Source organism: Phalaenopsis equestris, unplaced genomic scaffold (assembly GCF_001263595.1).
Source record: "Phalaenopsis equestris unplaced genomic scaffold, ASM126359v1 Scaffold000201, whole genome shotgun sequence".
NCBI lineage: Eukaryota > Viridiplantae > Streptophyta > Magnoliopsida > Asparagales > Orchidaceae > Phalaenopsis > Phalaenopsis equestris.
In genome coordinates this window covers 64,920-76,677 of record NW_018164643.1, presented here as the reverse complement: position 1 = coordinate 76,677, position 11,758 = coordinate 64,920, and the positions used below count along the sequence as shown (strand labels likewise).

General features: G+C 32.0%; 1 protein-coding gene across 1 annotated transcript in view; it reads left to right on the top strand.

The window, feature by feature from the left end:
• Window positions 1–9,467: 9,467 nt before the first annotated feature.
• LOC110022639 (translation initiation factor IF-2-like) overlaps window positions 9,468–11,758 on the top strand; it is a 19,253-nt gene continuing 16,962 nt past the window's right edge. The window contains exon 1 of the mRNA XM_020721688.1: window positions 9,468–9,733. Coding sequence (XP_020577347.1) covers window positions 9,611–9,733 — 123 coding nt within the window. The 5' untranslated portion in view covers window positions 9,468–9,610. The remainder of the gene's footprint in view (window positions 9,734–11,758) is intronic.

Sequence of the window (11,758 nt, the reverse complement as noted above, 5' to 3'; positions counted from 1 at the left end):
TATATATATATATAGGGATAATTATACGTATGTACCCCAAACTGTTAGTTGACATCCATGGTATAAGACCCCCCTCTGGCAAAGTTGGCTTTAAGGAGGTGGTACCCGAATTATTAAGCACATAAGTGATTTGAGGATTGTTTAATAGCCTCAGGTCATTCATTTAAAAAATAAATAAACAAATAAAATAAGGATTATTGCTATTTGCAAATGTTTATTGTGTGGATGGACATCAATAATCCTTTGTTCTATGGAAGATTTATGTATCTAACATCACAATTTTAGCTTTTACATGCATGTCACTTTATGTATTTTATTTTTTAATTAAAATAATGATAGTTTTTTTGTGCTATGAAAGATTTGTGTACACACTAAAGCGGCCATAGTAGACTGCCGGATTTCCTTTAAACCTACAATTATAGCAGTTCCATGGAAAGTTATAGATAGATATTGCAGAGTACTAAAGCATTAGAAGCTCAATGAAACTGATCAGTTTTTTTCTTAGGGAATAATTGGAGTGTTATAGGAGATTTTTTTTTTAATTTTTTAATTTATTTTGGTTGTTTATTATGTCGTATCTTATTTTATATTTCTCTATTTAGTGAAATATGCTTATAAGATTCATTTTACTTTATATCTAATAATTGTTTAGTGTTTTCTAATACTTGTTGTATATAGCCAAGTCAGTATTGGTTTTCACTATTAGCTTAATCATATAGAGTTTGTCTAATAACTTCTTTATTATAGCTATCTTTTAATGCATGTTCTAAGTTTGTAAAATATTTGTATTGGCATGTTCTATTTTAAAATTTATTAGGACTTTGACTATTTATTGTCCAACATAATGATTTATATTGCTTCGCCCCTTGTTTTATGAAGTTTAAATTTAATTTTTTTATGATATTTTTTATGGTGCAATGATTTTGAAGTAATGTTATTTAATATTAAATTATTAACTTTATATTTTATATTATTTATGAACAATTTCTTGTTATTATTATTTTGAATTTGTATTATTTTTTTCCATAAATTGAAAATAGTTTTATCTACTTGAGATTAGTTTTATCCACTCGATGTCATCCATATTTTAATAATTAATATATATGTAGTAGGATCATTAAAGTTGTTTTAATTGTTTTAGTTTAACTTAATTCCATATTTTTTATTTAATTAACTATTAAAAATTTATATTTTACTTTATCATAGATTAATCTTAACACTTTCATTCTTACAACTCCACTTGATTAATAATGTTTTTTTTTTGTTATTTTTTAGGTTGGTAGAACTTTCATCTATATATTATCTGATTATCGTACTCTTAAGGTCTAAATCTAAAGTTAAATGTTTAACATGAAGAATAAGAAATTGAGAGAAATTATGTATAGAATGGCAATGCATAATTGCTTCATTAGATTTGATTGAAGTACACAATTATGTACTCTTGGATGCATGAGTACACAAATGTGTACTACCCATTCTTGTATGCAACCGCATTTTACATATGTTGTTCAAAGAAAAGGTGACTTCTAAGTTATAGCACACGTGCATATGAGAGTAACTTTTAATATAGAGAATCTCTTCTGTTCTAAGATAGAAGAGGAGCTTTCTACACAAGTTGTATGAGGTGGTTTAAGATTAGCAAGGTGATGCTTCTAATTAATGATTATATAATTGATAAGAACTTTCTTGTTATTTTCTTAAATACATCTATTAGGGAACTCCTAGGTAAGCCATTAATTCATGAATATAAGATGGTACGAACACCTATACTAGGGACTAATGGAGCATTACTTCCAAAAAACATGAAAACTTATATTAATTTTTATTTTATTTTTATAATTTTTTATTAAGATAATGCCAAATATCTTTAAAAAATGGAGCTTTTGGCCATAAAGGTATTTTTTGACCTTGAAAAAATCAGAGAACACTCCTAAGCTCTTCAAAAACAATCCCTCAAAAGTTATTTTAATTCAGATAACTATTTAATTATTTATGATTTAATTGCTTTATGGGTATTTGATTAATTTAAAAATAAATATAAGGAAAACATTTTTTGATTTTTTGTTCATATTTTTTTCCTTTATTCACTGAGCACATGGGTTATTTTATTTTATTTTAAGGATTTTTCTACACCAAGATATGAATTTTTAAAGTTTCTGAATTAATTTAAATAAAAAAGACCATATTTTCCTACTTATCCACATCGGCGATGTGCCATCCTCGACATCTTCGAACTCACGAGCGTCATCCACCGATTGGCTGACCTTTTCCATGCAAGCTGCTGGCTCGGCCTGCGGCTCTCGTTCCATCTCCTTGTCCTACGCGATCTCTTCCGTCCATCTGATACATGCAGAAATGGATGACATCCATTCATCGTCCCCGATTGCCATAAACCAAGAGTCGTCCGTGTTCTAACCCTAATATCTCGCTCGATACTCAACCAAATCACATAAAGTTTTGTCCTGCACCTTCATCTAGGTGAGACGAACATATTTATATGGCTAGCTGAGCATGAAATGTAAATTTTCTTTATAAAAGTTGAAATCGAGGCAAGATTTAGGGATTTTGAGTTATACCTTTGCTCGAGAGGTGTGGCCTCGATTGGTTATGTTCTTGAGCTTTGCCTTGAGTCCATGATCCTGCTCCAAATGCTAGTTTGAGCTGAGGTGAGGTTTATGTATGATCTTGGTCGGAGGGTGGCTTCAGTTTGGTCTAGGTATGGGTTAGAGTGCTCGGAATGGGTGAATTTTGATTGGGTATGTGTTTTAAGGCCCGAGGAAGCTTATAGAATGGTCAATTTGAAGTTTTGAGTAGTTTGATTCTAAGGATGAGAAATGTACTGGATTTTCAGTGGTGAAATTGAGCTCTCGTAGTGGAAATGAGTGGCTGAGGATAGTGGGATTGAACTTAGGATCACTGTAAGAAGCTCTGAAAGCAATTTGACAAAGTTTTCCTAAGGATTTTGATGCTCTTCCATTTTGGCCGTGGAGGTGGTCAATTTATAATCTCGACCAAGGGGGAGACTCTGAACTGTCATTAACCAATGCAAGTAGGCTTAGGTGGAGGGGAAGACATTGCAATTGGCCAATTAGGGTTTACCACATCAGATGGGTGCAATTTGGTGTTTAAACGATGGTGGGGGTTCTTGGTTTTGGGTTTTCGGGGAGCTGGGGCGGTCAAAAAGGCCAGGGGTGGTGGCTAGCTGGCTCAGGGAGGTCAGGAGGATTAATGATGATAAGCTTGGGGGTTAGGAACGTTGGTTGCATGGGTTATTGTGAGGGAGGTTTGCTTAAATTGGGAAACCATTGGTCCATGGCTCAAAGTAGGCTTAGCTAGGATTGATGTGGCCAGCTCATATGCTTAGGATGAGGCTAAGGTGATTAAGCTTTTAATTAAATTAAGGGATTAGGGTAGAGTTTGGATTTAGTATTAAAATTGGGCTTGGGCTTGGGCTTGGTTTTGTATGGACCTAAACTAATTGAAGGGTCAAATAAGTCTTGAAATTTGTGATGATGAATTTGAGATATGGATTTTGTAAAATTGGATTGATCATGTGGCTCAATTTGGTGGAAAATTAGATTTGGAGTTAATTTGGGGTGGCTGACTTGAATTTGGAATTTTGGTTTGTAATTTGATGTAATTGGGTTTTGGTGAAGTTTTGAGTGAAATTTGATATTTTGATAATTTTTTTTTAAATTGGGGGTATTTTGGTAATTTTTTGTGGTTTTGGGACATTTTGATAATTTTGGGGACTTTAGGGTGAATTTGGGCAATTTCGATAATTTGGAGTAGTTCAACATGATTTTTGGTTGAAATTTGAGAGACAATTTTGGAAATTTTAGGGTTTCATGGGCATTTCAGTAATTTTGGAGAAACTTGGGGCTAGAAGGCCAATGTTGGTATTTTGGCGGAATTGTAATTGCTAGGATCCGATGATCATGTAAGCCATGAAGCCACCCATGAAACCCATAAGAGAACTCATTTTGAATCCTCTACATGTTGATCCTTGCCATCTCAGCCAAAAAGCTAAGGTCTTGGACCACCCACATCAGTTTCCAAAAGGGAGTTAGGAGGTAGGTCAAGTGTGAGTGATTTTAGGGTCTTGGAATGTGTGAGTTTTGGTGGGCTTAAATGTGTGTGTGACCACGACCAAGCCACCCAGGGTTGCCCGAAGGTCTCACTGATCCTATTGGAACTCATTCTTGAGACTTCACATGTTAGTCTTAGCCACCTCAAGTGAGAAATGAGAGCTTAGGACAACCCACGCGAGACTTCACAAGAAGTGCTAATAAGTTTAGAATTTCTATGTGAAAGGGTTCCATTACTATTCCTCAAGGATACTCAACATGAAAGTCCTATAGCTTGATCATAGGATTCTAAAGAGGAGAAATTATACCTCATCAAAAATGAGGCCAACTGGGTTGAGATTAACTTTAAACCAACATACAATTCCTTCAATTTGGCTCACCAGCTACTTAACGACTATGTAATGAATTTAGTTCCATTTATGAATATAATGAGATGTGCTTTAAAGCCTTAGTTGGGTTTGGCTAAGGTTAAACATTTGATTTGTTTGGTTTGAACATATGGTTTGAGCCAAACTATCAGTTCAACTTGACTTAGATTCAAACAAGATTGAGCCTTTTTTGAAACGTTTATAGGGTCCTTATGAACCATTTGATTCAATTAAATTGCAATTGATTTGAATTAAATATTTTAGCTCGGGGACACCTTAATTGCTTCATAAGAGAACATGTGATTCATTATGCCAAATTGGGGTTCAATGGCCTCAATTCTTGCCTGATTGAGTTGATCTTGATCTAAGCAACCATTTTGTCAATTTTGCTTTAAGTTTTGGAGGTTTTGGCTTAAAGTAACCTATTTGGGTTAAATTTAGTCTAATTTTGTGAGCCAAAATAGGCTATTTTGGGTCAAAAGATTTTCAATTTAAGCTCAAACTAATTGGATTGTTCATGAACAAGATTTGGGTTTCATTTAATTGACTTCAAGTAAGTGTAGATGACTTTAGACGAGTTTGTCCCAACATTCCCTTAATGTGTCATGTTTGAGTAAGCTGCCAAAATTGCACAAAGTATTTAAATTTTGATTTTTTGAAAAGCAAGGGTAAGTTATTTCTAAAAACTCAGTTATGTTTGATTGATTTATTTATTTTGGTTAATTTCATTCAAATTTCAAAGAAGACTAATTAATCTACTAGGCCAAAGCAAGTTATTATAAGGTTTACTTGTATGAATTCTACTAATGTATGATCCATAATGAACTATAAGCATATTAAGTTTATTAGAAACTAACTACTTGAGTAATGGGGTTTGTTTGATTAATGAGTCCCCCAAGGTTGCTGTGGGTGCTAATTTGTCAAACAAAGTTGATCGAGTCATCTTCCCTCAAGGGTGAGGCAAGAAGGGATTGAGAAGCTTGTAGGATAAATCTTAAAGCTTTGAAGTGAATTGTAAGTTTTAGAGGGTCCAAGGGTTCCAAAGGGTGACCTAGAGCTAGCTTGAATCCTATATAAGAATTCGGTCCAATTCGTTATTCTTTATTGAGTTTTCACCTAACTATGTTCAACTAAACTTCATTTAAGTGAGTTAAAGATAAACTTTAGTTTATTATTTATTGATTGAATTTAGTTTTACTTAAGTCATAAACCAATCATTAGAAGTGTCTCATAAAGGGATATATAAAGGAAGAATGAATCCTATAAACTAAAGAGATAAAAATAAATATAAACAAGTCTCATAGAAAACAAGATAAATAGTTATGTATGCCATAAAAATAAACTCAATGGCTAATATTAAATCAATCTTTATTCACATTCATAACATAATTTAAGCTTAAGCATATTTATAGAGCCTCCACATTAGACTAGATAATATCACATCATATCATGCCCAGTGAAACATGCTTGCTTCCTTCCCACTAGATTAGTTCTATGATTTATATTCACTTAGGAGTTGTTTATAGTGCAATAAGATGTTAAATAGTTGCCATGGCCTACATGCAATTACAAATCTATGTCAGATAATTTGACAATTAAGATCGAGTTATCATTTACCCTTTTTTTCCATATGCTTCATGCAATATTTTGAGAACAATAAATCTTATTCTCATCATCTCTATCAGATAAAGTCATAGGACTTCTAATTAGTTCCCTTTTTAAGCTTTGAGTCTATGGGATATTCTTGGATAATGCAATTCATAGATTATTGAGAAGGGATTATTGACTATATTGAGTGACTGCTTTGATGACTAAGTAGACTGGAAGTTTGATAACAAGATAATGAATCAATAAATTTTTTTAATCATTTAGAATAACCTGTATTAATTTTATTAAATTTTCTTTATCCTTAAGGTTATATGTAATATTTTTTGATGTTTTTTTGGGTTTATTTGAATGTATTATGGATTTATGGAGTTCAAGGGTTGATTGATAATTTATTAATTAAGAAATAGTTCAGAGCTTGGATAATTTCAAGTTATCCAAGAACAATCAATATCTTATTCCAAAGTCATCTTCGATCTTATAAGAGGTGCCTCGAACTGAGGGGATTAATTTTTTTAAATGAATATCTTGATTTAAGTAATTTGAATCGAGTAAACAATCAATAATCTTAAAAAAATTAAAATCTCATATTAACCCCTTGAAATGTTCCTAAGAAAGTTTATAGATATTAAATTTAAGAGAAATTAAAGTACCAATTAATCTTTTAATCTTTTTTTAAAACTATTATTTGATTAAGAGTTATGCATTAAGAAGAAAGCCTTAGAAGTATTTTTAAATGATATAAAATTTTCTTAACCTATTGAGTTTTTATATTTAATATTTAGTTATGTCGCTAATTAGACATGAATTTTAAAAGATAGGATAAATTTTTATTGAATTTTTTTTAATAGAATTATTTACTCACATAGTCAAAAAGTATTTTTACATGTGATTGAACCCTTTTTGAAAAAAATCAAATTGTCGGATCTAGGGTCTTTATGGTAAGGTTGTGGGCTCCCCATCCAACCAAATCTCAAACATCCATTTAATTAAAACAAACATGATGAATATGGTTTCTAGTTCCTCTGTTCAAGAATTAAGAATCGTCAGTGGCAATCATGTTGATCTGAGCTAAACATAAGGAAAATTTTGATTTTAATTCATTAAAAATGATATAGATCCTAAACATAACCTATCTTATGGTTGAATTAAGCTATTCTTTTGATCACTTCATAATCAATCATACCCAAAACAATAGTGGTCATGGGTTAAGGAATACTTATGGTGATGGAAAATATGTATAAGAAATGCTTCTTCAAAGTTCTTTTGAACCTAATGTAGTGTTCTTGCTCTCTAATAACTAGGAGCACATGAATCAATTTCTTAAAGGTGGCCAAGGTGGGTAGAGAATGGTTTAGTCATTATTGGCTATAGAGTTGGGCATTAGGCTGAGGGTATTATTAGTATGGTTATTAATATCTTGAGGATCTATATGAGTACAAAATTAATCTTTTTAATTAAATGGTTTGAGAGATGTAAATCAACCAAGTTTGAACAACGTTTGGCCAAGCTAAAGGTATGATTTGAAGTTCGACTCCTAATGGACAATGACATGTCTCTTCATGGTGTTTAAATGGTTTGGAAAGTTTGAATCTATTTGGCTTATTATTTGGGAACATGGGTTCAGATCGACTCTGAACCGACATCTAATTCCTTGATCTAAGAAACCATTAAGTCACTTTTTCTTAAGTTTGAGATATTTTGGCTTAAAGTGACATACTTGGGTTAATCTTAATTTAATTTTGACATGAGTCTCTTTACAGGTATAATTGTCGAACACTGTCTTGAACATTTGAATCATACTCTGAAATCTGTACGTGTAATGCAAGACATGAAGGAATATTTTGCAAATAAATTATTTTATTTTTCGTTAATTCAGTCTACAAACGACATTAATTCAGGTTTCGTTCTTCGTTCATCGTTTTTCTCATTCATCCCTTCTATTATTGTTTACAACTTTGATATTTCTTTGAAAAATTTTTTCATAATCAAATTCCTCAAAAAGTAAAAAAATTTTTCAAAAAAATTATATTAAACATTGAGGTTTGAGAACTCATACTTCATAAAAAACTTATAAATGACGGCCAAAGAAATTATTTAATTGATTTTGTAACCCAATATTTTTAATTTTTTTATACTTTTAAAGTTTGATAACACGGAAATATCAAATAAATAATATAATATAAAAAATGTAACATATTAATATGATATAATCAAGTGCAAAAAAACTTTATAAAATGTAACAAACTTTTTTAAGAAAAATCTGCTTACTTTTTATGATGAATACGAATTCAGGAGGGGAAAATTATTATGTTCGGACTCCGGACGTAGAGATATATCCGGAGTTCAATGAATCACGTCAAAGTAGAGCTGACAGAAAAAAAAACTCATTTTCTTTTGATCCGGCTCAGTAACACAGAGGAATATTCCTCTGTGTTACTGAGCCGGATCAAAAGAAAATGAGTTTTTTTTTCTGTCAGCTCTACTTTGACGTGATTCATTGAACTCCGGATATATCTCTACGTCCGGAGTCCGAACATAATAATTTTCCCCTCCTGAATTCGTATTCATCATAAAAAGTAAGCAGATTTTTCTTAAAAAAGTTTGTTACATTTTATAAAGTTTTTTTGCACTTGATTATATCATATTAATATGTTACATTTTTTTATATTATATTATTTATTTGATATTTCCGTGTTATCAAACTTTAAAAGTATAAAAAAATTAAAAATATTGGGTTACAAAATCAATTAAATAATTTCTTTGGCCGTCATTTATAAGTTTTTTATGAAGTATGAGTTCTCAAACCTCAATGTTTAATATAATTTTTTGAAAAATTTATTTACTTTTTGAGGAATTTGATTATGGAAAAATTTTTCAAAGAAGTATCAAAGTCGTAAACAATAATAGAAGGGATGAATGAGAAAAACGATGAACGAAGAACGAAACCTGAATTAATGTCGTTTGTAGACTGAATTAACGAAAAATAAAATAATTTATTTGCAAAATGTAAATCTTACTTTCATTCAAAGCATAATGTTCATTGACAAGTAAGGGTGTAAACAGAACATGAGCGAGCCCGTATCATGTTCGTATTCGCCTCGTTTGAAACTTTTTGTGTTTGAAATTAGCTCGCTCGAAATGACTCGTGAATAATTATGTTTATGTTTAGCTCGATTTAAATTTAAATTTATTTATATTTGCTCCGTTCCGGCTAATTTATATGCCTTGATATTTAAAATTATCCCTAATGTTTAGCTAATGATATTTATATGCATACCTATAAATAAAATTTACGAATTTAGGTGATAGATTTGTAAATATCAATATTTCTGGTGCTTTTGTCTGAGAACTCCAAATTCCAATCCATATATAAGAGGGAAATCGTTTTATATTAGTCGCTGAGGTTTTAGCGCATACTTTCACGGCTTGGCTTCCTCTCCCATTTAGGGTTTTAGAGCGGCCTCGTCCTCCTGGGCTATACCCCTCTTCCAATCAAGCTTCACAACCATCGATTCCCTTAAATCGAAGACCTAGCGCTCTGTTACCATGGACCGTTACCAGAGAGTCGAGAAGCCGAGGCCCGAATCCGCCATTAACGAGAACGAGATCCGGATCACCACCCAGGGCCTCATTCGCAACTACATCAGCTATGCCACCAGCCTTCTTCAGGTAGATCCACCGCTGCCTTTCACGTCCTCTATTATAATATCTGTATCTTCTAGTTTATACTCCGCGTATCCATTTCTTCTCCGATGCTATTCCTATTCATTTTGCCACTGTTTTTTTGCGTTTGTTTCTTTAATGGTGGTGCAAATCTGATCGTAATGCTAATTGTTTAAATTATTGTTCCTAATTTTTGGCGCTTCCCTAATCATTCTGCTGGAGAGTGATGGTTTATTATGGCATTCTTCTTACATTAGGAGTGGTTCTCTTATTATGTGTTTACGCTTATGGGAGTGTATGGAGCTTGGATCAAGCTCACTTTAAGCAACCTCATGCGTTATTCTGGTTTTTGGCGATCAAAGAAATAACTGATAAGACTATTATTATGCTTGTAGTTTCTTGTACTGTGGCAAGTTTTGGTATTGCTTTATGGCATTTCCATTCTCCCACCAATGATTTGTTATCGTCATTTGAATAAACATGTTACTTCTCTTCAAATAGGAAGTCAGATCCTGTTTTTTTCTTTTATTTTTTTGGGGACCTTAAAGGATTAAGTATGTTTTGACGCTTCTTCGATTAGCGGATTAGTACTTCCAGGTGCCAATTGGGATTATATGTTTTGGTATGAAGGGCCGCATTCATGTCATGTTCTGTTTGTATTTATTTATTAATTTATTTGGCGTGACAATCTTAGCAGATGCATGAAGTTTCACACACTTAATAACTAATCTTAATGTGAAGTAAGTTGAATTTGGTTGGATCCTCCGGAAGTTGGAGAAAAGGATTGTTGTAGAAGTTAAGCAGTATTGTATTTTTTTTATGCTTGATATTGGAGCTTCAATATTTTCGCGCGCGCACACACACACACATATATATGTATGTATATAGATAGATTTCTCAGAACAGCACATCTAGAGGATTTGGAATCTTTCTGAGTTTCTTGTGTGATATTACAAGAATGGATCTTTGAAAAATATAATAGTATTGTTATTCTCAATATTTCGTGCATTCGAGTGTTTGGATAATTATAAAGGCATGAATGCTATCTCTTTGGTTTTTTAACATGTCTTTACAGCACGATGGAGTGGTGTTTTTGTGTTGGACATGACAATAATGGAAATTACCTTATCTTTTTGGCATTGTCAGGTGGAGTTGCTTATTTCAATATCTTGGCACAAATTCGCGGTGTACATAGTTATATCTTTTGTTTAATTAGGAGGATTAAGTTCCATTGGAATAGGATGTTGCGTTCTAGATGTATTCTTTGAAGATGTAATATTTTCAAATGTCATGGCTTTGTCTCTTAGCATGAATGAAATAACCTAGCGTATTTCATGCAAATTTGAGCAACCTGGCCTAATCAAACTAAAAATATCTAGTGGAATTCATTGGAAAATAAATTATACACAAATTAACATAGTATTGATGATGTATCAGTGAACTATAATCAAACTACTGTTATAAAATACAATAGTATATTTTTCCCAATTGGAATTCTATTGTTGAAAGATGACAATAATCTATGAAGCAATCCTATTTATCCTTTATGGGTGAAGCTCAGGAATAAAGCAATGGCATATTATTTTCAAGATCATGGGCATCAAGTATTGTGCATGGATAAGTTATTTTCTTTTGATACCTACTTTAGAGGATTTAGAGAAGAAGCATGCATTTTTGTAGGAGCTTTAATCATTTGGATCTGTGATATATGTGAAAGTTACAGATAAAAGCGGATGTAAGTAGGGAGGACAAATGGAAAACACAAAGATGGTTATAAATGTTGGTGCTTCATGTAGGAAATCAACGGAAAAAAATCTTTTTTTCATTGCATTATTCCTCTAGAATGTTGGTCTAGATTGGCGTCATATATAAATCTCTATTTTCTTTTCGGTGCGGTATGAACATCTTTTTGTAGAAGTTATTCCTTTTTTAAGAGCAACTAGGAATTCTAAGATTACTTATTATTTATTTCAAAATTTTTTCTAATAATTATTTTGGAAGATTTACATGCATACCACTCAATTCATATGT